At 40.2% G+C, this 26,519-nt stretch overlaps 3 protein-coding genes across 4 annotated transcripts in view; 1 reads left to right on the top strand and 2 right to left on the bottom strand.

The window, feature by feature from the left end:
• Positions 1-13,636, bottom strand: part of trpn1 (transient receptor potential cation channel, subfamily N, member 1) — a 32,305-nt gene extending 18,669 nt beyond the window's left edge. The window contains exons 1-11 of the mRNA XM_035428168.1: positions 13,198-13,636; positions 12,663-12,764; positions 7,080-7,175; positions 5,489-5,602; positions 5,037-5,141; positions 4,180-4,278; positions 3,848-3,949; positions 3,388-3,489; positions 1,519-1,617; positions 689-889; positions 289-390 (exon numbers count right to left, since the gene is read on the bottom strand). Of these exons, the coding sequence (XP_035284059.1) occupies positions 289-390; positions 689-889; positions 1,519-1,617; positions 3,388-3,489; positions 3,848-3,949; positions 4,180-4,278; positions 5,037-5,141; positions 5,489-5,602; positions 7,080-7,175; positions 12,663-12,764; positions 13,198-13,344 (1,269 nt within the window). The 5' untranslated portion in view covers positions 13,345-13,636. The remainder of the gene's footprint in view (positions 1-288; positions 391-688; positions 890-1,518; positions 1,618-3,387; positions 3,490-3,847; positions 3,950-4,179; positions 4,279-5,036; positions 5,142-5,488; positions 5,603-7,079; positions 7,176-12,662; positions 12,765-13,197) is intronic.
• A 1,091-nt stretch (positions 13,637-14,727) lies between these two features.
• Positions 14,728-18,541, top strand: cfap20 (cilia and flagella associated protein 20). 2 transcript variants are annotated; one of them, XM_035428183.1, is made up of 6 exons: positions 14,728-15,432; positions 15,778-15,857; positions 16,004-16,115; positions 16,769-16,957; positions 17,434-17,544; positions 17,822-18,541. In XM_035428183.1, the coding sequence occupies exons 1-6, from the start codon at positions 15,349-15,351 to the stop codon at positions 17,825-17,827; spliced, it is 582 nt and encodes a 193-aa protein (XP_035284074.1). In that variant the 5' UTR covers positions 14,728-15,348; the 3' UTR covers positions 17,828-18,541. The 2 variants fall into 2 exon arrangements, with proteins under 2 accessions (XP_035284074.1, XP_035284072.1); XM_035428181.1 differs by having other exon boundaries at positions 14,749-14,821; positions 15,191-15,432; positions 17,434-18,541.
• Positions 18,329-26,519, bottom strand: part of dgat1a (diacylglycerol O-acyltransferase 1a) — a 26,938-nt gene continuing 18,747 nt past the window's right edge. The window contains exons 14-17 of the mRNA XM_035428176.1: positions 22,474-22,539; positions 22,096-22,183; positions 20,384-20,446; positions 18,329-20,213 (exon numbers count right to left, since the gene is read on the bottom strand). Coding sequence (XP_035284067.1) covers positions 20,034-20,213; positions 20,384-20,446; positions 22,096-22,183; positions 22,474-22,539 — 397 coding nt within the window. The 3' untranslated portion in view covers positions 18,329-20,033. The remainder of the gene's footprint in view (positions 20,214-20,383; positions 20,447-22,095; positions 22,184-22,473; positions 22,540-26,519) is intronic.

Here is a 26,519-nt window from a genome sequence, read left to right as displayed (position 1 = left end):
ATACAGTACATAGGAAGTTCTTTATCAATAGGATTGTATTATCTACTGTCTTGGAATCTTGGACATTAGGTAGCTTTGAAGGTACTGGGCGTGTCTTTGAAGAATGTGTTCAGTTGGGAATATAGTACAGGAAAGGGCTATTCAAGAGGTGACCTGGGAACCAAATGTGGCTCAACATGGGCACAAAAGCATAATTAAAAGAGTCTAAAATTCTGCCTTTGTTTGTATTTGAACAGTATCTGTATATTTTCCATGCGGAATTAGTGTGTTTTACAGCGAAAGCCTGACCTCTTGTTCGGCGTTGACGTCCGCCCCACTCTTCAGAAGCATCTCCGCCACCTTCTCCCCCTCTTTTACCCTGGCGGCGATGTGCAGAGGGGTCTCCAAAGCCTTCGTGCAGGGGCCGGGGAGTCAGCAAATTTAGGACACCACAAAACCAGAAATATAAAACTTCACCGCATTCAACAGACACACCCATGGCGCAGGCAGTTTTTTAACCACTTTAAAAGATGGCAAATAGATTTTTTTTCATTTTGAAGGTCAGATAGTAATTGCAGGCCTGCACCACAGCAGTAATATGCTCAGTCAATTCGGGAGATAAATTTGGAATTTCACGTCGCCGTCCGCCAGCGGTGCCATGCAGTTACTGGGCCAGAGGCTTTCCAAACGCATTTTAGCGAAACATTACCTGGCCCCCTTTGAGCTGGACCTGGGCCCCGAACCCCAGCAGCGTTTGCACCACCAGGGGCTTGCAGCTCTGCACGGCGATGTGGAGAGCAGTGCGCCGGTCCTTGGTGGTGGCGTCCACGTGCGCCCCCTTCAGGAGCAGCGCCTTCACTACCGCTGTGTGGCCCCGCTTCGCCGCCGCGTGGAGGCAGACCGCACCTGACTGCGGAGAGCCACGCCTCGGCTAGCTTAACAAACTCTCCATTTCCTGTTTGCAGACTGCGGCCCTGTCTTATGACAACTACTGTATCAACAGGAGGTTATGGTAATCAAGTCAACCAATGGGGTTACAGTTACAGGTACAGTACTTTACATGTAACCTATAGCTACATAGTATATAGCAGATCTATATTGTGGAAGACATTTGAAGTATGTGGTTACAGGGAGAAACAACCTATTTCTCTTTCATTCAAGCAAGCCATTTCATTTTTTAGTATTTGCTCGGTTTTCTACATTATTCATAGTCATAATGGAATTTACCCACAAAAAGAAAGGCATGATCTACAATGCCAATGCGCATTGGGGTCTGCACTTGTAATCTGAGTGCTCTGCCTTTCATTTGATCCTGGGTGCTTTAGGCTTATGTATTTATGTAGATAACACATACTGTAGTACAACTGATAAATATTAAAGAAAATAAAAATAACAAAATATAATTGAATTAAAATTGATTGATTAAAAAATTGATTATTAAATTAGATTCTCAGAGTTAGCAAAATAGATAGATGTATTCATATTGACGATGCAGCAGAGGCGCAACTCCAGACACAGAGGGTGCCCGAGGCTGGTTACCTTGTTGGGCATGTGCAGGGGCACGCCTCTCTTCAGGAATGCCAGGGCAGTGTCTGGATGCCCACACTGAGAGGCGATGTGCATCAGGGTGCTACCATCCTATGGAGAGAGAGAGGGTGCCAGCGATGCTCAAAGACCGGGCCACACAGGCACTCCTACATGCCAGGAGAAGCTACTGCACGACCAGTGCTGTAGGAGCGGAACAGATTAGCTCACTGTCATACATCTGAGACCGACTGGCTAAGCCAACTCGCCAAAATGGCAGCAACTCACTACAGGTTGTGACACTAACACAGAGATCATATAATTTTTTACGATAAGATTCTGCCCTCGGCCTTGTGGATTAAATGAGTTCAGTACAGGATGTAGTAATGTATCCTTAGAAGTTTAACCAAGCATATTTAGGGGCCCAAGCAGTGACGCGACTTGAACTCTGTCAGTTATTATTATATCTTCTGGTGTTTTGCTTATTTTTCCAAGTCTGATAACTTTTTATGAAACTTTGCAAAGTGGTCAAAGGTTGTCTGTATTACAGAAGGAGATTTTGCCACCAATTGGACATTGGCTATAGCGCTTGATTGAAAATACAAAATTTGAAAGGGTGTAAATCCTGCCCCATTTGGCCTAGGGACATGAAACCAAAGTCCATAAATGCCTCTCCTCATAATGAACAACTTCGTTGGCCGAAAAGGTGTGATTATTTTCAACCATTTTGAAAAAACACTTCACATCTCCTCCTACAAAGTTTAATCAATTAGCAAAAAAAAATTTCATTGATGTATTCATTCGATGTTACTCTTTAAAAGTTACTCAAATCTTGTTTGTATCCCACAAACTATGGCTGCAGTAAGCAAATGAACCTGCATGTGGGCATGACTTCTTACAAAAAAGCTAATAAATCCAAAATGGTATGACATAAAATGGTGAAACCAAAGTGGTGTGTCTATTGATAGCTCCATCCTGAGAACAATTGACCCAATTCAACAACAGGGTGGCGCTGTAGAGCTCAACCATTTTTTAGAAAAAAAAATTCTGTAAAACTCACTGTTTTTTGCAGGCATTTCAAACCTGCTACCCTGACTAATCACCTCAGTCTGCATATGTCTATGCATGCTCTGGTCACCACAATCTTAAATTGGTGGCCATTTTGGACTTTGTTCTTTCATGTGTCGCTTTTCTGACTTTTACAGGGTTGATTCACATGGAAATTGGCACACAACCACTGTTCATCAAATTTGGTGCCAATTGGCCACAGTAGCAGTCAGCTCCGTTTGACTTAGGGACCAGTAATTAATGTCATAATATCCCATTTTACATACTAAATAAATTTGCCTCAAGTACCCATTTGCCAAGGATTATGGATTTACCACAATTTTGGATAAACTGAAAAACACTTAACATACATCTCTTAGACGGTTTGACTAATTTTCAGAAAACTTTAATTATCGCACGTACTTGGAAATATCTTTAAAATTATACAGTAGTTGCTATGCTTAAAAATGTTCTTGCAGTAATCCAATGAATTTGCATAAGGGTGTAACTTTTTAACAAAAGGCTAATAAATTCCAAATGGTTAGACGCAAAAGTGATGAAGCTGAGGATGATCCAACAGAATTAGCTCAATAAAATCACCAGGTGGCCCTATGGAGCTCAACAAATTAAAAACATGAAAAAATTAATTTGAAACAGCTGACTAAGAATCTAATTAGAAACATGTCTTAGCATGTCTTTTGCATTTGCATGTATTTGTGACTTTAAGTGCTTGGCCCCCTTACTTGCTGCTTGCAGCTATGTTTTAAATTGTTATTTTCGATTTGTGGACAATAATAAGCCGGTAACAATATTAGTGACTGTGCTTACATAGCGTACCTTGGTTCTGGCAAGCACATTGGACTTGAATTTTTCCGTCAGGACTTCCACCACGCTAGTGTGGCCTCGCTCTGCAGCGATATGCAAAGGGGACCTGTCCAGCTGAGAAAGAGGGGACAGCAGTCAGCCAGCAGATACAATATCACAAGCTCACCAACACAGGCAGTTACATATATCATTTATTTGTTATTTTACATATTATGTATGTACCTTGTTATGTATATAGAATTATACCAGGGCTTGGATGGATGCTTGATTCTGACTTGCTGATAAGTGTGGTAATACATTTACGACAACATAAAGCCTTCTCACTTAAGAAATATGTTTTTCTATTATTTATATAATGTACTTTTTTGTATTCGTATTTTTTGTATTTGAGAAAGAGAGCAAGCATATGTGCGTATGTACAGTATGTGTGTGTGTGTGTGTGTGTATGCATATGTTAATGAAATGTTATCACCTTATCCACAATGTTGGGGTTGGCCTTGCACTGGTAGAAAAACTTGAGCATGAGTTCATCCCCCTCCCAGGCAGCCACATGGAGAGGAGTCTGTCCTTCATCCTGCCAGGAAAGTGACACCAGGTCACAAAAGCCCCTTCAGTAGCTCCCAGTTCCACTGCCCCAGCTGGGGTGTAACAAATCATCTGCCAGTTCTGGTGCACAGGGCAATCATTTTCCCTGAACTATGTGCTTAATGTTGAATTCCTGGACTGCCACAATCGGAAATTCAATCTGGAATGCTGCAGCATTGAATTACAGATAAATATCCACAGTGCAAAGAGGCAACTTACGTTTTGGATGTCCACGTTGGCTCCATGCTCCATGAGGAGCTTTGCCATTTCCGTGTCTTTTCTTCGGCAGCAGACATGGAGAGCAGTATCTCCAGCTCCCTGGGGTAAAACCCAACCAATCAGGTCACACGGCCAACTCGCACTTTGTTAAAATATTCCCTGCTGTTCTGAAAAGGGGACACTGTTATTCAACAATCTCTACATTTCAAGGAGATGCAGGAATGACGGTACATAAAAGAAACCACAATGGCAAATGTGACAGTGTTTGAGATGCCGTAACATTGCGTCATTGTTTTACTAAAACAAAAAAAACACTGTTGAAATACCAGAGGTAGAAATGCATCATTGAAACTATCCAACTGAAAAGAAAGACAGAAAAATGTGAGAAAGTGCTTTCGAGATGAAAAAGATAAGCCAAAGTAATTTTCTTTGTTCAAGTGCTAGTTCAGTTGGATCAGTTGAAAAGTTCTCATTCTCACTAGAATTTATTAAAGCCTGAGTCATAATTGGAAACATACCCTTTTCAACAGCGTTTGTGGTGACTTAATAGTGCAATTTAAAGTGCCATCAAATTCAATTTCAGTGAGCTATTAAAATCATGAACTGAGAGAAAAACTGCTGGAATGATTCTCCACAGAGCCTTTGAGATCAAACGCTACATTTTAGTCCAACGCCAAGCCATATTTTAATTAAATAATTCATTTAATTTTATTTTTTATTAAAGCCTTTCTTACACAACTGAACAAAATGAATTATTATGCGGGTTTAGGGAATGTATGTGAATATTGTTGCCATTTGAAATTTAAATGTAAAGAACGTAAATTGATGTTTAAATGTGGATGCTATTAAGGCTCTACCTTTCTCTGAGCCCTGAGTTGAGGTTCTGTCAAGGCTCCAAGGAGCTCCTTGACTATTCCAACATTCCCAGCTTCAACCGCGAGGAACAATGGAATGCAGCCATCCTGGAGAGGCACAAATGGAATCGGACACGGTGAACTCATATAGTAATTGGATCAAAAAGCTCAGCACAGGGTTAAAGATCATACTATATGCATAAAACATGTGTGTGATGGTTTTTGTTTGTTACAGTATAAAATACAAAGAGGCATAAACATATGTGAGATTTGAGTTTTTGTCTTTACAAAGTATTATTTCAGTACTTGCTTTCTATAAGCTTACGAAAAACAAGAAGTTATTTTTATCTGATTGAAGCAGCATTAAAAATGGCCTTTCCTTTTATCTGAGGCCTAAGTGTATATTATAAACAGTTGGGATCAGAGACTGCTGCCCCAGTTCCTCTGAACGTTACCTTGTCTGGTATAAGGCGGGCTTCTTTGCAGGAATACTTGAGTAAGGTCTGGACAGTGCTGAGGGCACCAGTGGGTCGGGACGCAGCAAAGTGCAGGGCCAGCTGATCTTTGGCCTGGGCAACACAAATCCGCCATCAGGCAAGGGCACCCGAGAGGCAGTAACAGCACTGATGATGTCAACACAATCCGGCTGTCAGAACGTAGGCCTATTATTACATTTTGCGCTTTATGCAAGATGTACAACCGCTTAAGTGCTTACACGGCACATGAAGTAGGCACCGTCTTCCAACTCACTGTCCCACTGCAACATCTCTTTTAAGAGCCAGGTGCAGACTATTTATCAATCTCATCCACCAATGAGAATTATACCTTTTTTTGTTTGTTTCAGGGGATTATCAAGAGATGTTCATTTTCACTGACAACACAAGAGCCGAAGATAGCTCATAAAATAGCATGAACCGTGAGAAACGATGAATCACTGGTGGTAAAAGTTAATGTGAATGATGAACACAGGACTTCTACCCAAGTCCTTAAAGTAATGATGAATCTGTTGACGCCTGCAGCGTGTGACGGGTAGCGCCTCCCACAGGAGGTCAGTGAGTAGGATGGACGGACCCCGCATGACCGGCTGCTTCTTGTGTCTGGCGGAAGGTTTTCCACCTCCTCTCTGTCTCAGCAGCGGGAGGCCGCGGGGGGTGGGGGGTGGATTGGGGGGGGTGGGGGTGGGTGAAGGGTGTGGATGGCAGGTGAGGGTCATGTTCCTCCCGGGCGCTGGATCGTCAGCTCTGAGAGGCCCTCACCAGCGAGCGTGAAAGCGGCCTTTATGCGAGGCCTGTGCAGCCAGCTCCGCGTGTGGGGAATTCTCCCCGGCTGCTCTCTCAGACAAGCGCCATGACACTGCCCTACTTGGAAGGATTAAATGGCCAAATGCTCTCGGCTCTCATTTTCGCTCCGCCTTTTCTGAAGCCTGTTGTCATTACTCCCCTTCTCCAAAGCCATTGGGCCATTGTCAACAAACTTCCTGGGGGGCACAGTTCATTCTGTTTACACTTCAGAGACAACACTAGACTCTGGCAGCTATGGGTGAAACGCTGCCGTAATGGTCTGCTAACCACAGTGTAATCCGAAACTCAATTTCAGAGCATATCAATATGTTTACTTTTTGGATGACAGTTATTACAACTGCTGGTGTAATATAAGTGCATAAAAATGAAAGCAAAATAGATTTATTCTAAAAAGCCCATGATAAGAGAAAAGAGTCTAAATAAAACATAAAAATGTAATTTTTTAAACATAAAGACACTGTCACACTGTTAATGCATAAAATCAGAGATTGCCATGTTTTTGTAACGAGGTCTTGAAAGTACGTGCACATCAGACACCCACTGTAAGCCAAAAAATGGAACTGGCAGCCAGTACTTATTCAAATAATTAAGGTTCTGAGATCCTACTGGTTAGGGAAAGACCAAAAAAGGCAACCCACAGTGTGCTTGAGGAATGTGATCCTTCCTGGCCTGTCCTCGGAATAATCCGTGGAGAAAAAGGCTTCGCCAGACAGAAGAAAGACGGAGTTTGTGAGACTGGGCCTACCCCTCCCGGTGCGTTGGGATCCCCTCTCCTCACCAGCAGCCTCACGATCTCATCCTTGGAGTGGGCGGCGGCCACGTGCAATGCCGTCCGTCCGTCCTGCGGGAGTAAGCGTGGACGGACAGACATGCTCTTTATTTGCAACCAAAGACCCTGACTCACGGCGCATGGCGTGGCTGGATAAGAGGATGAACAGGTGAACGCCTGAGCCAGCAGCCGGTCGCCTACTCAAGAGGTTTCACCACCGCACACAAGCCACACATTCCAGAGTGACCAATGGAAACAACTATCACTACTCATAATTCCTCACTGTCCTCTATAAAATTAGATGACGTGGCATCTTTTGGAGTTGGAATGCATTGTATTTCAAATGCATAGGTATGAAAGCCAGCGCTGATGTTACCCTGGATGTGGCCAAACATAAAATATGGTGCTTATGGAAGAATCAGATTTTGCTTTTTATCACATATGGAAATTTGAATCAACGTTGAGCCAAAGTTGACCGTCACTGACCGTAGCCCTTCGACTCAGTTAACATTCAGCCACTTTCGCTGTCTAGAGAAGCTGGCAGGCTCTCTGTCTCTGAGACCACAGACATTACAAATTACTTTACAAATGGTCCAAATGGTTCAAAAATGCACAATTTCATTGCAAAGTCATCAACAAAACAGGCTTTGCTGGTAGGAATCCTACTCAAAGACATTCTATAGGACCTCCTTTATTCACCTCAGTGTTTTATCCCATTTACATATCTCATCTATTTACATATATTGCAAAATACATTCAACCATACATACATAAAAGTACATGTGACTGGGCAAAATGAATAGTAAATACAAAATATATTAATTACTGACTACTTTTAAAAATATGATATACACTAATAACTTTTCCTTAGGGCAAACAACACACTGACACAATAGATAACCAGTGATTACTATATTAAAACATTCAAACTGATCTGGGGAAAATGATTATGACTTTTCAAACAGGGCAGCGATTTATGGGCACTGTATGGCTTTACAGGAGATGTAGAGCTACTTCATTCCGAGGAACACTGCAAAGAAAATACTATGACTATGACCAAGGTCAAAAGAAATTTCATAATCCCAATATTATTTCTGAAATTACTGGGCTATGAGTGTTGCACTGGGTTCAACCTAACTAACTCTTGCCCTGAACAAACAGCAACAGGAGTCTGATAGCTCACAAAATGTTCTGGCCAAGAAAAAAATGGAAAGAAAATCAGGGTGTGAAATTCTGCACCGTGAATTTACAGAGGTATGATCTACTACCCCTGATTCTACGCTCGGCGGAATGCTCCCAGGACAAACGCTCTCTGGCGTTCCATTTAGCCGTATCCAGTAACAGCCCGCTATTCTAAAACCTGAAACCCTTGACCTTGTCTGGGAACTGCCCATCAACCAGTTGAGTTGCAGAGCACTGATTATTTCAATAAAGCTCTGGGCAACTAAAAGGCTCGATTTTGCCCACGCTTCTCTGTTCCAAAGCGAAGCGTCAGTCCACACAAAGGGTTCTATTCCCACAATCCATACATTCTGACGGAGACAGGAGTCTGCGTGCATGACCTCACCCGTAAAAACTCCCTTCTGGTTTCCTGATTCCCAGTCGCAGCCCCGTCAAAGGAGATGCAGGAATATGCTGGCAATGGCCTGCCATCACATCCTGCCGCCCAAAAAAGGGATGCCCATGCCAAATCCCCTAAACCCTTTCAGCTGTTGCCTGGCTCCAGAATTCAGGGACTACAGTGCAGAACTGCAGCATGTGGTTAATGAAAGGGACTTAATGCACACTAAGGTGTTTCTGGAGTTATTGCAGAGGCAATCTGTCATGTCCTTTCCTTGCTGGTGGACTGTAAAACTCTCACAAGCCCAAGACAAACCGTTAGCACAAACAGCCATCACCTTGGCTCAGAAACAGCAGGGCATTTGACTGTATTACGATATTCCTGTGGCAGAATATATTTTAAATGATAAATGTTCTGACATCGCAAGAAACATAAACTGCTGAAGGCTTGTGAAAACTACCAATTTTAGCATTTTAGGCATTTGCAGTATGGTTGTCAGGAAAAAAGTTAGCTAGCTAGCATGGAAATTCGCTGACTGGGCTATCTAGCTAGTGGGCTAGTGCGCTGACGTTAACTGACCAGGCATAACCAGCATACAACTTTGCCAAAAGGAATCAAATGAAGTGTTTTCCCATTTATCCTATTCTGCCATTCGACATATTTTTTTGAAAAGACTCATTTCGCACTACTGACTATTGATTGTTGTTAATTAATCCAAATATCAGCTATTTATTGGATCAGCAACTTCCCTCACTGAATTGGTGATATTGGTTGAATAGGGTGATAGCAAAGAGCTTGTAAGCACTAGAATATGGACTGTAGTACCAAATTACCTTTTATTTGGCAAGGACATGTTTCATTTAAAAAAAAATGATACTAGGAGTCTAAGTATAATTAGCAGTGAAATACATCTGGGAGAGCTCAAGTCTATAAATGATGCATTGACAATATCCACGTCACAGTAAAAGAGTTTTACCATTGTGAACTTCATAACACTAGACCCAGTCGCCAAAACACATGCTCTAAAATAGCACATCATACCAATGTTCGGTAAGAAACCAATAAGTGTTATTCATTACTCATTCCCGAGGTGGATTACGGTTGACTTTGGAGTTTTTTCAAAGCAATCATGAAGTCCTGAGAGGCGGTGCTTTCTTAAAAATCATTCATATAGTTTCCCTCCAGTTTTCACTCATAAACCACAGTTTATTAAACTCTTTCTAGAACAATATCCCACTGTTAAGCCTTTGCAGATTTCCAATGAGGTTTTGTGGTCATTCCATTTTTAATACTCAAGATGTCACTGCTTTTACTCCAATGTAAGAGTGAAGCAGTACTATGTGAATTTAAAATTTACACAACCTAAATTTGGAGAAAGAACATCTATATCAAGTGCTAGCCAGCCTAATAATTCATCCAGATGGGAGTGTTTCTGAGAGCAAGGAGGTGCTGGATAAACTCTGCAGAGGTGAAGATTAAGGAGAGGAGATTCCAGGAGTCAATAAACCATGTTTTTCTACATATATACTGTACATATGTTTCCTCTAAATTTTTTTCTCTGCATAAGAAAATCCTGCGGAACCACAACCTCTTCTGCCATCTTTTCCCAGCATCCATACTTCCTCTCCACCTCTTTCTTCTTCACTTTCTGGATCAATATGATCGGTAGGGCTCAAAGACCTCCAGCTAATGGACTGGTGTGATCCCTGTCTTTGAGTCAGATACAATCTATTAGTATCTAACTTACAGTTAATACCAAATCTGGAAATATTTTTCTTCACTCCTAAGAATGATAGAGACACAGGATTTTAGCAGTCACAATCAACAACAGGAATCGGGCAAGAATTCTAATCACCCAGCTCCTATAAACAGCACTATTTTGAAATATACCATTTGGTCTATTCCCGTTAACTTTCACCTCAGCTGTAACCTGCTTAACCCATTCTATTTGCTGTCTGCTACTTTACACCAGGCTGGCCAGTGGAGGATGGGCTCCCCCTTAATAACCGGGTTCCTCTCAAGATTTCTTCCCATTGGTGAGTTTTTTCTTGCCGTCGTTTGAGGGTTTTCTCCCCACTGGGAGTTTTTTTTTAATCTTATGTACCTGCTATTTGGGGGTTCAGGCCTGGTGTTTACTCTGTTTACTCTTTTTGCTCTGTCTCTTGCCTTGCTACTCTGTAAAGTGTCTTTGTGACAGTTCTCAGTAAAAAGCGTTATACAAATAAAATTGAATTGAATTGAATAATATCTTAGGGCCAGCCAAAAAATCTTTCAAGAATGTTGTGAACATTCTGGTTCCATCTTCATTCAGTTGCATGACAGCATTATGATGAAAAGGTTCTCTTATACAGAACTTATTTTTATAGTTTCTCTTTTTTATAGTTTCATTGCTCACAGTCATTGCTCACAGTCATAGAAAAAATATTCTAGCCATGCCGTATACAAACTTTCTGACAATATCACCATGTGTTTATAATTTAGTGATGAAAAACATTATGCAGAATACAGGTCAATAACATTTTGAGGATGCAGAAAATGTAATAACTGACAGGCCACAATCATTAAACATTGTTAACTATTATGATAAAATGAACATGAATGACCATTAACAATTCTAATTTTTAAAAACTAGAATAACAACTGAATAACATTACAATACTGTTCCTGCAATATTCCTGATGATAAATGAACGTTTAGGATGATATAAATTATTAAGACCTATCCACAGAATTCTCCGTTGTTGGCTGTGTTGCCATTGTTTCTTTCTTTGGTTTTTCTTTTTTTTTTTTCCCCATCGACTGATGTACAAGGCATGTCATTTGGAGAAAAAGCTTGTGTAAATGTCTGCTCATGAGAAGCTACCATTTTTTAAGTTTTCCTCTATGGACCCTTTGTTTCAAACCACTTCCAAGATCCAGTCAATTTTTTGTGGCGGGCGGTACTTTAACACCATAGTGCTGTTGTCTGGCCTCTAGAATGGAAACCACATTTTTTTGTTTTCATAAAAACAAACATTTCCCACTCAGTCTTCCAGCCCTATGTTGCCAAGACTGAGATTCAGACAAACCACAAAGTACTTGGTCCTTAAATGAGAAAAAAAATGTTTTTTTTCTCTCTCTCTCATTAATTGCAAAATATATTTTATTAACTTCAGTTACCACCAATTTTATTCTATCAAGGGAGAAACAAGTTAAGGTCAAACTCCTTTGTTGTCAAACTGATCTTAGACTCAATTTCTAAGACCAGAGTAGCTTGTATTTTCTTTCTTCACAAACATATCTGGCTTCCACTGGCTGACAGTCTACTTCCCCATGCAACGGGTACCAGGGCTGATAGTGTGACAGACTCATTGTGATTGTACATAGCACACACAATAACCTGCAGGAGAGGTGTCTCAGTGAGAATCACAGAGGCAGTAACTCTACCTAAAGGTCAATGTTAAACACCAACTGGTTTATCCTTTCCAGCTCTATGTCTTCGCCCTCCCCTTTTTATTTTGACTCTGACCTTTTCACTGAGGAACATCACCCCCTCTTCCCCACTCCCCCCACCCTTGCCCCCACCACCCAATAGGAAATATCTACTCAACATTCCTCTTGCGTCCAGCAGAGGAAGATGAAGATGGATTAACATGTTGGTGAAGAAGGAGCACGGCACTTCTAGGAATTTCTCTCTAGGAGCTTCATGAAGGCCAGAAATAAGTTAATGCCTTTATTCAGCTTCCTCAGTTCAGTCATGGAGAAAATAAAGAATGGAACAACCCCCCAAAAAATGGGCATCGCACTTCCTGAAACCATGCATCCTACTGAAGAAAGGAAAGAAAATGCAGTTGTGTAAAACTGGGATTAAATGCAATAATTTGCTATGCTCACCAGGTCCTCTTTCAATATCCTTCCTGGTTATGTTTGCCCCTCAGCTTGACGACTGAATAGGGACAATGTTACTACCGTTTTGGTATTTGACCCTCAACCATTTTACGACCTATGAGTGCCTCTTACCTTTGTCCGCTCGCTAAGGCTTGCCCCCAACTCCAGAAGCCTGTCAACGATAGTTAGACGGTTTTCTTTGACTGCAATCATCAGTAGACTCAGGCCAGACTCCTATAACCGCAAAAACAAAATTTCACTAAATTCATGTCGGTGTCAGTAAATTAATAACTGCATGTCCGCATCTTATGCAGATTGAAAAAACTGGTTATTCTTCTGAAAAATATATAAATTATAATTTTCAACACTCGGTTAGCCTACTAGAGAATAAAGGCCTAATCATGAAGTTGAATATTAATATTGTGCTAATTAAATTGGCGTCTTTTTATTTTATCCTGCAAACCACTCAACGTAGCCTATCACACTGAACATAATATTAAAATACCAACATACACCTCGTCATACACTTTATACAATTCATACATTTTGCTAGCATATACAGAGGCTATTGTTTAATTGCGCGCCTTTGTTCGGCATGTCTAATTCGTCACTAAACATTAATGTAGATGATTGGAACGGTCTGCAAAGTATGAATGAAAATACTGACCTCGTCGAACTGGGAAATTTCTGAGTCTCCCTTGTCCAGACCTTTGATTGTCTGTTCGAGTGCAATCCATTCTCCGCGAAGGGCGAGTTGCAAGACTCGTTGTCTGGAAACTACCGAGCTGGAGTTGATTGAAGACGTTTCTGACATCTTTTAAATGCCTCAGGAAAACATTAATTTCCTACATCTAACATTCCTTCCATTTAATCCTCTTGTTAAATGATACATGAAGGTTACTTTTCCTGGTAACTCACTGCGTTGGAAAAAGTACTTGTAGGCAGATGTGTTTCAGAGAGGAGCATTGTAACAGCATGCTCAGTTAATTGACGCAATTTTTACTGTCTTGGTAGGAGGTAGGAGTAGCAAGCGTTTTGTCTCTTCTGTCTCCGGCAATCAGCTGCCCCTCCGCACAGCCGCTAGTTAAACTTTTTCTAACTCCGCCTTTGTGCTCTGGTTACCTTGGATTCGGCAGCGGATTAGCCAAAAAAGCTTGTTTTCTGTATAGCAGTCAGGCTGCCTGATAGGCGACGGCGCTTCCAGTGTTGCTGTTATTTTTTATACACAATGGATATTTACAATATTGTGAATTTGGGATGGCAGGTAGACTACCATCCGCCAAGTTACGGCTAGGTGAAGCTTGTCTTACTACTTATGGCACAAACGTGACACAATCATCGCCGAATAATGATAATAATAATAGCCTAATAATAATAATAATAATAACAATAACAATAATAATAATAATAATAATAATAATATATATATATATATATAGTTGTTGTTGCTATCGTATTATTGTTATTATTATTATTAGTATTATTATTAGTATCCTATGCAGCTGTAACGTGTAGGCGAGTGTAGCCTATTTTTGGCATTTTAGGCCCCTGTACACAGCTCATTGGGACCAAATGAGAGACCTCGACTTAATTAGACTTTTATTTCTCCCATATGTTCAGTGAGATAAATCTTAAATCATTAATTTAGTAGCAGATGAGAAGTCAAGTAGGCTATTGCATATGTTGGAAAGAGAAAGGGGACGATCTAATGTCAATGTCAGCCTATGGCTCATTTTATCTGTTGTGAATTTACACATGTGAAGTTAGGCTAACATATATTATAGGTTATTACACGGTTTAATGCTGCAATTCATTATAACAACCGTTCTTAATAGTTTTTTTAATTTCAGAAACTGGAACAACATACAGAAGAGAGTAGACTACAGTAAATAGATACTTCACTCCAATTTGTTTACCGGAAGCTGAAATAACAACAGCAACACCAACAAAAAATAACAGCAACAAAAACAACAACAACAAAAACAACACCAATAGCAACATTGTGCTGTGCTTTTGAATAATTAAAAAAGGTTTTAGCAAAGCTTCTGATATTCATAGATAAAGGACTTTAAACGTAGCTAAATCGTAATCCACTGGGAAGCACATCCCACTGGAATAAAGTGTTACTGAGTTTTATGTTGCTATGGGAACTGAGATGTCAACAATGAAGAGTCCGAGCCGATAAGGTGCCCGCGCTGCGTTTCATAGCAACTCAAATACAAGAGAAGAGGTGGTGCGCATGCTGCTCAGACCAGAGCAGTCCTTCTGTTTTCAGGGATTCGTTTATATGTGTAATGTTGTCTTAATATTATATTTGCCGTGTATTTGATTTGTATTACTCCGTAGTCATTTTGCAGTAGCAGAGGTACATCTCTGTAGGAAGTAGATGACTATCTAGCTAGCTGGCTAAGTTAAGCTGACAGCTGTAATTTATTATTCTATGACAAAACTTAGTAAAAAAGCAAGACAGATAAGTAATGTTCGATGCAGTAAACTCTTAACGTGAGTTATCTTGCTAGTGAATATCTAACAAATATTTAGCCAGTCATTGCTAGAAGGCTTTCGGATTTTCGATTTGAAATATTTTGAGTGTGACTGAAATATAGGCACTTTGACAAGTCACAAGATTTTGCAGTGCCCTCAAGAATTTTATTTTTTAGAATCGGAACGGACTAGCTAATCTGATCATCCTGTTGAAATTTTGGTACCACACGGAACGGACTGAACTGAGGGCACACCCACGCCAATACAAACAACTGTACCTGCAAGGGGGTGTCTGAGTGCGCACGTGGATAGGCGAATACATACAGTGAAAGAAATGTTTAAAAACACATTTCAGAGTGGATTCCTGTCCATTCTCTACAGTATTGGAAGCAAGCCACTCCAGATATGGGATAAAAAGGTAAGGGGACGATAACCTAGTTAGCATGCTAGCAAGCAAATAAGAACGTTTCTGTCAACTTGTAATCTATCGATAGCATAAAATTGTTTTGAATGACCATTTTCCTGCAGATAAATCAGTGTCGTGGACACCTTGCAAACTTATTTAAAGTGCACTGCTCAGGTATAAGGTTAGGTGAGTGAGGTTATGAACAGTGTATGAATACAAAGAATGATTCTGGTTTGTCCTTTTGAAAGCATTACACAGTGTGGTTTTAGTATACCATGTGCCACGTGCTTCTCCAACATAGCAAGCAGCCAACATCACCTTTGGCTCTATGTCATTGTGTATTGTATGTCATTGCAGGTGAGAAATGGTCACATTAAGCGGATAACGGATAACGACATTCAGTCTCTGGTGTTGGAAGTAGAAGGAACTAACGTCAGGTGGGTGTCTCTAATGTTTGTGCATCAGGTACTGTTGTATTGAAATCAGCAATACTAAAGACAGTGAACACATTGCTTTTGGCTGTTGGCACATGAGCTGAGTATAATTAAACAATTTATATGACTTATTTTTTAAAACCCAATAGCACCACATTCATCACATGTCCAGCAGATCCAAAGAAGACACTTGGGATCAAACTTCCATTCCTGGTTATGATCATCAAGAATTTAAAGAAGTATTTCACCTTTGAGGTTCAGGTAGAGTAAAATCATATAGAGCAAATGAATGATTATTACTGTTTTTGGCAAGGAATTTGTCGAATGTCCCTATCCAAGGAAACATAAGACTGCTACACCTTGGAAATGTGAACCAGAAAAAAAGAGAAAAATGAGACAGTTGGCATAATAGTTTCTTGCCTTTTTAGATTTCTGACACTTTACACAAATGAGAACAGTGTAGGGCCAAAATCGCAAGATAAAAAACTATGCACTCCCAAAATATGTTACATTATCCTCTTTCACATAGACTCCCTCGGTCATCCACTGTCTTTTACAGGAGATGGGCCTTTGCTGAATGACCAGGGATGAATTTGTTAGAAATTTTGTTAGGGTCTTTGTACCAATGTGCAAGACCCCCAGATACAGCAGTGCCTTCCTAAAGCACACACTTAATCATGGGCATGCCATGACTTTTCTGAATTAAATTCTCATCAAAGACCTTATTGATTCCCAGTATGTGCAACCTCAGAATAATTGCCACGTTTGATCTTTAAATTATACTAACCAGCTTCATAAAAAGAGTGATAAAGAGTGGATGCGTTTTCTTGTTTGTTTTCTTGGACAGCGAACCTTCAGGTTTGCCTTTGCACAGATCTAAAGCAGAACCGAAACTTTGCCCTCTTCATTTTTAGGTGCTGGACGATAAGAATGTGCGGCGTCGGTTTCGGGCGAGCAACTACCAGAGCACGACCCGCGTGAAGCCCTTCATCTGCACCATGCCCATGCGGCTGGACGACGGCTGGAACCAGATCCAGTTCAACCTGTCGGACTTCACGCGCCGCGCCTACGGCACCAACTACATCGAGACGCTCCGCGTACAGGTGAGCCAGCAGGGGGACCAGCGGGGGACCGCCCGGGCACGGGCCGAGGCCATGCCAGTCCGGGCCACACTCATCCAGCATCTCTTTAAGGACACGATGTTACAGGCCAGCTGACTTTATGAACTGTGCAACAGTATTCCACTGTATCTGGCCAGTTTGAGATTATGAAGTGAATGGAAACATAGAAATGCATGGTTATCTGACTTGTTAAAAAAAAAACTAAAAACTAAAAACAAAGCAATAGCATTTTATGGACTGCTCTATAGTCACTCAAAGAATGGAGGCCTAAAGTATTTGAAGAAGTTTTGACATCGTAAAACCGACGAACATAAAATGAAAAAAAAAAAAAAAAAAAAAAAAAAAAAAAAAACAATAATAGTACTTGGAAAAAAAGATACATAATCCTTTTTCCAGTGCAGACCCATGTCAATCGTGTATTCCCATTTGAAATTAAACCCATGTGTTTATTCCTACAGATTCATGCTAATTGCCGCATCAGAAGGGTATACTTCTCAGACAGGCTGTACTCGGAAGATGAACTCCCAGCAGAATATAAACTGTATTTACCTGTTCAGAATAAAGCAAAGGTAAACACCTGACATGTTAAGATGTACTGTGTCTGGCTGTGACATAATGATGCAAGGAAATTTAAATGTCTACCATTTTCCTTTGGCTGCACCAAAGCTGTGCCACAAACCTTGCAAAATATTTGGCACAAGTATGCGGTTGTTAGCATTTGCCCGAGATCAAAATTGGATTGAATGTTTGCAGAACTGTTGTAAATGCAGATGCAGTTGTAATATGAGATGCAATGTTTGCAGCAGAAAGAGTGAATGATTTCTCAATGATTTTGTTTCATTGCAGCAGTAGGATAAAGTGACTCCCTTTCTTCGTCCTGGATGTTAAGTACATCTTCAGATCTTCCCCCTGCGTATCATCGTCACTGTGACAAAAACCCTGATTATTGTATTTATTTTAGAACAGTGATTTCTTCCACAATTACTTGTCCTCTGCACAATAAATTTTGAAGAAGAACGCAGATTGATCATCTCTCTGTTTAAAACCTAAACTAACATGTATAATAACATAGGTAGTGAAACATTACACCCTGGAATTACTTTATTTGGGGCCCCGGGTGGGATTTTGAGTCATTTCATTAATACTGGCCAGATTATATCAAAAGGCCAAAATCAAGATTGTTTTTTCCCCCCACTTTGTACTACGGTATTTTAAAACATCTGCAGTAGTCTGAGATTCAGCATTTAAAAAACAGATTTAAAGACAGGGTGTAGCTTGTGAACAAAATAAGGCGTTGCATGTACCAACAATATTAAATCATTTGTGACTTCAGACGAATGTTGGAAACGGATACTTTGACCATTCCACCAGCAGGACTTTATTTTACAGCTTCCAAATGGAGAGCTAAGAACAGTGAACAAAAGCATATCATTTATAATTATAATAGCTGGATTTACAAAATTTAACCACAGAGGGGTCACAACCACAGATTCCATAAGGATCTACATTGAAAATGATTTGTTTCTTCCCCTTAGGCCTTTTTCTGAATTGGTAATTTGTATTCTGGAAAAAAAATTCTTGATACTTAAATACTAAGTACATTTTCAAACACAGGCCCTGCTTTTCATTAATTAAATAAATCACTTTTTTAAACAAAATGCTAATCACACCTTTATAAAACTCTGAATACACTTGCAAGTAATTCAACTAACTAATACATTCTCTTGCTATTTTTGGTGAGGATCAAAGTCAACCCTGAACTATCAAGCACTCACATCCCTGAATATTTATACCTTCTTATTATGGTACAATTAACTTTTCCCCAGGTCAATACTTTCCAATGAATTACAACCCAAATAACACTATTTTTGCATTCTAAAGGGAAAAAATAAAGACAGAATTTCCTTAGAGGCTGAATAGTATTACTGAACTACTTGTGAAAATATCAGACACAGGCACAAAGACGTGTCTTCATCAAACGGTTATTTGGAATGCCGTGTCATTCTTAAAACCTGCTAACAAAGTGTCATAGTCAAAATGGTCATTAGAAAAATAATTAGTTGAATAACTGAATTCCAAATACATTAAAATGACTTGAATAGAAACCAGTATATACCTCTGATACTACTTTGCTGAAGGGTTTAAGTGCAAACAAAGTTCTGGAATGGAATGAAGAGACCAGTAAATACTGTTTATATGATGTTTCAGTTTAGTAATTTCCACTTCTTGGTTATGCTGTCAAACTGCCTCATTGTAATGTGCGATTTCAACAATAAATGATTTCAACAAGGCTGAATTATGAAGGCAGTTGGCAAGATAAAATGCATCCAACCATTTTCCAGTCTTAAATTATACACAATTTCATTTTATGAAAATGTCTTAAAGCACTCAAAAGGTACTTTGTCTAGTGCTTGGCAAATGTATGCAAAATACCATGCAGTATGCAAATAGTGCAAATACACAATATAAATAACTAAATGAAATCAATATTCAGAAAAGGCAACCTCAATTTTCTATTGCAAGACCCCTGATATTTAACTTAAAATTAAGCCAAAAAATAAAAATAAATACAAATAAATCAAGACATGAGGCTACAGCACTGCTGCCTATGGTACTTTTAGCCATAACAAAAGATACAAAATAAGAGCAATGATAATCTGACGGAGCAGGGGTATATATTCCTAAAGGCAACAAAGCCAAGTTGAACAAACAGAAAAAAGCACATGGATAGGCAGATTTTATGGACGGCTACATCAATATCAGAATTCTACAGATGCACAGATTCAAGTAAGAACGAAAAGGAATACAAATATACTGAAACTTCACTTTGGGCAGGCAGTGATGCAGGATAACTGCACGTAGTCCTCGGAGAGCCCAGTCTCTCTTTAATAGCAAAGTGCAAAGGGCTGGTGTCTGAATGTTGAAGGATTGCACTGACATTTTTCCACATCCTGTCCAGTCATTATTGCTGCTAATTCACAGCAAAAGTTAGATTTCTCCTCAAAAATAAACGATATTCAACTCTTCCTCATTTAGAGAGGTTATTGAGTGTTGGGAATTACGTGATTTGAATGGTCTGTCCTGGATCCCCTGGTGATGACTCTTGGAAGTGTAAAATATAGTAGTCATGGACGTACATGAGCACGGCGATTGGCTGGCCAATGATGAGGGAGATCCACACTGCTGCATTGCCATAGTTTCCCCTTAGAAATCGGCCAACGAACCAGGCCAGAGGAATCTGCAAAGCAAGCACTGAAAACTTAAAGATTTCTAAATATAATCTCACACAGATACATATTACCAACATTACTAAGGATTAATGCTTTCAAGATAAACGGCGTGCAGTATGTCAGCAAATGCATGTAAAGAATGGAATATTTCCCGTGAGGGAAGAGTGACGTTCCTGACCTGAGCCATCATGCCCATGAACGCCCACAGACGGAACATCTTCAGAGGAACGCTCACCAGGTACTGAAAGGGACCAAAGGGCAGGTGAGACCTTCAGTGTGTGGATCTGTAGCCACAGTTTGCAGCTAACCTCCCATGCCTGGACCAGCCTTTGTGAAGGCCACTCCACTGCAGGGATTTTCGCAGCTCCTACTAAGGCTGTGAATTTATGTGGTCCCCTCTGAAGTTGAACATCCGAATATGCATTAGAGAGGATTTCTCACAGGGGTCCTGTTTCTCTGGGCCTGATCAGTCAACGGGCAGCATGAAGAACAACGTTCATTTAAGGAGACGGAATTCTCCATTTGGTTTTTTAATTTTGCGATCCTACCTTCCTCTGACATTGACCTTCCTCCTCAATGTAAAGAATTCAACACAAATGGACTGTCGCTGTATGTATAGCTTCAACATGTATACAGAAAAGAACATGTCTGCCTTTCACTGTGAAGGGTGTACAGTCTGTGCTGGTGAGCCACACCTCACACACAGGTGGAGTCACGGAGAGAGAGAAGCTTGGGACAGGACTGGATCTCTCCACTGCACCTGGTTGCGTTTAACTGGCTCAATTGCTGTACACGAATGGAATGCTTAAATAAATGAATAAAATTCAGCAAGAAACCTGTGATTCGCTGATTAGCATGTGCTGCAGCAGAGGGCTAAGGGGCAGACTGCTGTTTGTTGGGATATGTTCATTTTAATGAAGATATTTTATCCAAAATATGCACTTGGTTACTAGCTTGCTAACACCAGCTCTGCAGTAGCTAACAAAATAGCTACCTAACTACCTAAAAATAGCTAGCTAACGATCATTTATCAAAATCGTTGCTTGCGAGCTAGCTAGCTTGCTAACAAACTCTCACAACTATGTGCTAGATAGTCTGGCATCACTGAAATAACAAGGGCCGTGAAGCTAGAAGCCAAAGACACTTCTTGAAATTTTTGGTTGCTTGCTAGGCCACCAACAGCAGCTTGACTGTAGCTAGTTACACCTGTCAGCTAGCTTGATAGCTAGTCCTTGTTATCTGAATGCCAACTACTTACCTTGCTATGCGACTACTAGCTAGCCAACTCAGCTTACCTTAATGTAGTGACAGCTAGGCAAGATAGAATCAGCTAATGTCAGTTTAAGCAAGCAGATAAACCACAAGTTATGCAATAAAAATCCTACGGTAATATTACATAAGAAATAGCTTTAAAGGGTCATGGAGAGGCAAGAAATTATTTGATCCAGGAAGCAGTAGGCCCTCTGTTCAGCATACAATACAGCAACAATAAGCAATAATGTGTTATACTTCTTGATTTATAAGATGTGAGTTTTAGACCACAGATTTGAAAGTACAGCAATTGCAACGCCAAAGTAAATTTGGCTAAAAACTGGTATCATCTCTCATTTACACAACTTTGCCACACTCATTGTGTGTGCATATATTTATACTATAAACACACTACAGTCACTATGTGTACATGGGTACATATGTCTACAGCTCTACTGGTTCCTGGTGACATATCTTACTCATTAGAAGTGAGAACATTTTTTAAAGCTGCAACTTACAGACATAATAAAAGGGGAAAAAAAAAGTTCATTGAAAAAACCAGGACATCCAAATATAAAATGCAGTTATATGTAATGGAGTGGGAACAGGATGACAGCACACCACCCTCTCGAGCCTCACCTCGTGGAAGAAGGCGGAGAGCAGAAAAACTGCGGTCTGGGCCGGCCACTTCCTGACACCCCTCCTCAGCATGGGCTTGTAGAAATGCCTTCAGAGAAGAGAGGACCAATAAGAGGGGCGAGCCAGACCTCCATTAGCCACAGGCCACAGAATGTGACATGAAGGTTATTTTCAGTGCAGATGCTGAACCATACCTTTGAGAATAAACTGTACTTAAGGACTAGAAACTATTTCCCAAAGAAAAAGTGTATGCTACGCGCTAAGACTGCAGAGCTGTGCGCTGATGATATATTAAATATCCACCACTGTGTTGCACAAGATAACAATACTAAGACAGCACTGCTGAACAAGCTAGCGCGACCAGACCAATGCACTCACCGGATGCACCACTTATGCACAGGGATGTTCCAGTTGGCCCAGAAGTATGTGACCGTCTCCGAGTTCCTGCAAAACAGGTAGACTGCTGACTCCATGGAACTGTCTCAACGGTAGCTGAATTTATGTTACTGTAAACACAACAAGGCTGTGAAAAAGCATACAGCACAGTGATGTGTACTACTTTTTTTTTTGAAAATGGTGTTGCCTTTTTAAAAATAAATAAATTCACGAGAACTTTTGTTATTTCGGCAAGATGAATGCAAAATCTTGTGCAGTTAATAAAATGTGTTTGTAATATTTAGGCCCTGGTCCAAGTAACACCATGCACCGCACATTATATGCATTTAACTGTCACTCCAAGCAAGGGCAGTAATAAATAAATAAAAACTAACCTTGACCCAGGGATGGACTGGGGTTGCAGGGGCGTACTGAGGCCTAATTAATTACAGGAAATCACATTACCACTCCGCACTTTAAGAGGGTCTGGCATGCTTGAATATCTGCCTTTTCAATTGGCTTGCGATGTCTTTACTTATTTGGGCATACTTACTTCTGCTAATCTTGATGGTCTAATTAAACTTAATGTACAGCCTGCGGAAACTAAGGTTAAAAACAATCTCCAAAGAAAAGACGGTCGCGCTTGCCAGTTTCTCTAATAGGTTCAGTGGCTATTGTAAAAACAGAATGCATTGCCATGTTTACTGTATCCAATACAGATGCTTTCTCTGATCCCTTTCTACTTCTTTAAAATAAGTGCATAGTGAATTGTGTAAAATTATTTGGATAATAAACATACTAGGCTGAAACTGCAGAAACACCCGTTGCTGGTGAGAAAAGGGGGACTAGCATTGCCTAATCTGTTGTGCTATCACAAGGCTTCAAAACTGTGATTTGCCACAGATTGAATAAAAAAATAACCACTCATTTTTTTAGACTTGGAAAAGATTTCTGTCTCAGATTGCCCAAAAGTTCAACCAGAAATAAAAAGCTTTATAGTGAATTGTTTTGTTGTTGAAATCTGTGCAGTGCATTTCAAGACATTTTGGAATAACAGTCAATATAAATTTTTTAGTTCCCTTTGTAAATAATCCTGATTTTGAACACACATGTTTGGATGAGGGTTTTCAGGACTGGAAGGCTGCTGATATCACAAGAATTCAAACTCTGAGGGTGAAGAACTAAATCATTCCAGCGATTACAGAAATAATTTCTTATTCCTCATACACAGTTCTCCCATTATGTACAAATCAGGAACCTAAATTCAGGAGCCTTAGATCTAAACTCTATCCCCAGTTACAAAATGGGTAGATATTTTAATTTGCACAAGAATATTTTTATGAAAAATGCCAAATCTATTACCAGCTCAAATAAATCATATGAAACACAATATAGGATAATTCATGAATTACACATAAGTCCCTCTATATGCTGTAAATATGATACAGTATTTCTATCTCTGAGCTTTTTTGCTACCGTAAGTGTAAATGTGAATCAGGCACTCTTTGCCCTTTGCTATGGACATGTACTGTAAATGCTTCTTTTTGCTCATCTCTCCATAAAGAAAGAGGGAATTTTGGTTTTCAAACACCTAAAGGTTCAATAAAATACATTTTGAGCTGAAACCCAAGCACAGGTCCTACCAGGAGGCTACTTAGAATTATGAGGTACGCTGTGTGACTTTCAATGCTGCATGCTAGGCTAGAGGAAGCCTCATCAACCTTATCAATAAGCTATAAAAAATTGACGTCCGTGCTTCCGTGAGAATGACCTATTGCGAGGAACATTACCCAATTTGAAAAGGGTGCACTTCCCTTCCAGAAAATCCAAGGAGAGAATGGATGACAGTTACCTGTACTGGTGTTCATTTTCGTTTTCATTCCTTTTGTGTGTCCATGATTAGAACTACAGCTTGTAAGGAGTAACCTCTTTTTTATTTTAAGAATTGGTATGTGTATATAGAGACATAATTAGCGTATATATTAATGTATTCATGTAATGTCTAGAATGTATGCATCACAAGTATGTGGGTATACATATCAATATTAATATTTGCCATGAAGGTATATGGGCGATATGTGTTAATATGCATATTCAGTATGTTATTATTTATTTATTTTTAATCTGCCCTCAATCAAATAAAAAAATATCTGTCATGTATGCTCATAATTAGAGCACTTATCAAGAGATACCCACTGTATCTCATAAGAGCAGTTATACATAAGTTTTGTTAGCCTAACTATTAACTTATGTTAATACTCCGATTTATTCATCTAACTTCATTTACTTACTTTTTATGTGGAAGTTTATGTTCGTTTGACTTCTTTGTGATGGACCTAGGGTGGATGGTGGTTGGGGGTAGATTTGGGCTGAAATTAACTGATGTATTAACTATATTATTTTATGCACAGACCCCTGCGATGCCTTGCTTGGAAAGTTCAATAAAAAGAAGGGAAAAAAAGACTGTTCTCTTATCATCACCATTTCAGGCCAATAACAGCACTTAAGCCTTTTAGTAGAATGGCATCCTCTGGGCAGAAGCTGTGAAAAGAGACCAGTCCGGGAAGGATTATTTAGGAAGATAATCTTGGCTTGTCTGAGGCGGTGTGTGTTTTCAGGGGCATCTTTTGGTACGGTCAGTACGGTCCTTGCCACCAGGGGGAGCACTCCGCGCAGTGCACACCCGCTCCAGCATAGGCGCAGGCAAACAGTTCAGTCGCTAGAGCGTCTATGACTCACCCCTAGCTGGGTGAGGGGTGTGAGAGGCAGTCTGGGAAACCAGGCGGAAGACTGGCCAAACTCCCTTCTGAGCATTTCAAATTATGAATAGCACATCTTTTAACAGCTCATTACAGCAAAGTGAAATATTCGCTCGTATCCGTAATCTGCATCCGAGAGATGACTCTGACATTTATCATAGACCGCGGTAATAAACTAAACAAAGCGGGGGACGAAATGTTCCGGGTTTCTGCGACTAGGAAGACAATTTCTCAAACTAAATTGCATTTTTTTTTCCGCCATTACCCCTCCATCCCCCGACACTATTCAATATTGCGTGGTGTACCTGAAACCTGTTAACTGTAAGTGGATATTATTGTGATGCCTTGGAAAAAAAAAAAAAAAACTTACTGCAGCAACAACTTCAAGAATACATCAAGGATAATTTTCTTTCTGTATTACCCTTTCATTTCCACTCAGCCCCTATATCTCTCACTGCCCACCATCTAATGCCACTTGGGACGCAACACGCATTATGCCGTAGGTCATTTGGTGGAGTCAATCGACAATGTTGATGTACAAAAGGATTTTTCAGTTTTTGCTTATAATATTCCAGAATATTCTTTAAAAGATAAGAGTGAACCTTAGAACATTGGTAAACTTTGGTTTTTATTTGAAGGCAATTACTTTTTTCCCAAGGCTAGATGCCCAGTGCCCTTGCTGATTGGGTGAGTAGGTCTGCACTTGACAACATTTACACTGTATTTGACAGTGCAATTTCAAGTTCTGACATTTTCTCAGAACACTAAGCTAGCCAATGACACAACACGCCGCAAATTTGCTCTGTACTGTACTGTGGAACTGTGGCTGATCACTGAAGTCATCCAATTACAAGGTTTTGAAAGTTATGCAACATCAGAGTCAGAACCACTACTATAATTTAAGCCATGAAGGAATGACAGATTGAGAAACCGGTGATTTGGATCTGTCGCACATCAGGTTTTAGGATTATCCTTTTTGAGAGACAGACAATATAATTTCATCCGGCAAACTCGCGGTGTCACTCACGATGTGGTAGCGTGCTCTGTTTGACCACAGGACTGATCTCTCTGTGTCTGTCTCCCCTCCCCTCCTCAAACATCACAGGAACATCCTTGGGAAATTAGAGTCACTCTGAAGGTCTTCTAACTTGTGTACAAAAACCCGGGGAGTGCTGGAGTTCTCTCTCCTTTGAAAGTTGTATTACTTTATTACTTTAAGACACAGCACACCAGAATTATTGGGGGTCAGAGTCCCAGCATGGGTAAAGAACACACAAATATCATGTTCCT

Source organism: Anguilla anguilla, chromosome 8 (assembly GCF_013347855.1).
Source record: "Anguilla anguilla isolate fAngAng1 chromosome 8, fAngAng1.pri, whole genome shotgun sequence".
In the NCBI taxonomy this organism is placed as follows: domain Eukaryota; kingdom Metazoa; phylum Chordata; class Actinopteri; order Anguilliformes; family Anguillidae; genus Anguilla; species Anguilla anguilla.
The sequence above is the reverse complement of the archived record's forward strand: the minus strand, read 5'-3'. Positions and strand labels throughout refer to the sequence as shown.

Coding starts and splice junctions, on each gene's coding strand:
- cfap20 (XM_035428181.1), top strand. CDS start 15,349: ATGTTTAAAAACACATTTCAGAGTGGATTCCTGTCCATTCTCTACAGT. Junction 15,433..15,777: donor TCCAGATATGGGATAAAAAG/GTAAGGGGACGA, acceptor ATGTCATTGCAG/GTGAGAAATGGTCACATTAA. Junction 16,116..16,768: donor ATTTCACCTTTGAGGTTCAG/GTAGAGTAAAAT, acceptor CTTCATTTTTAG/GTGCTGGACGATAAGAATGT.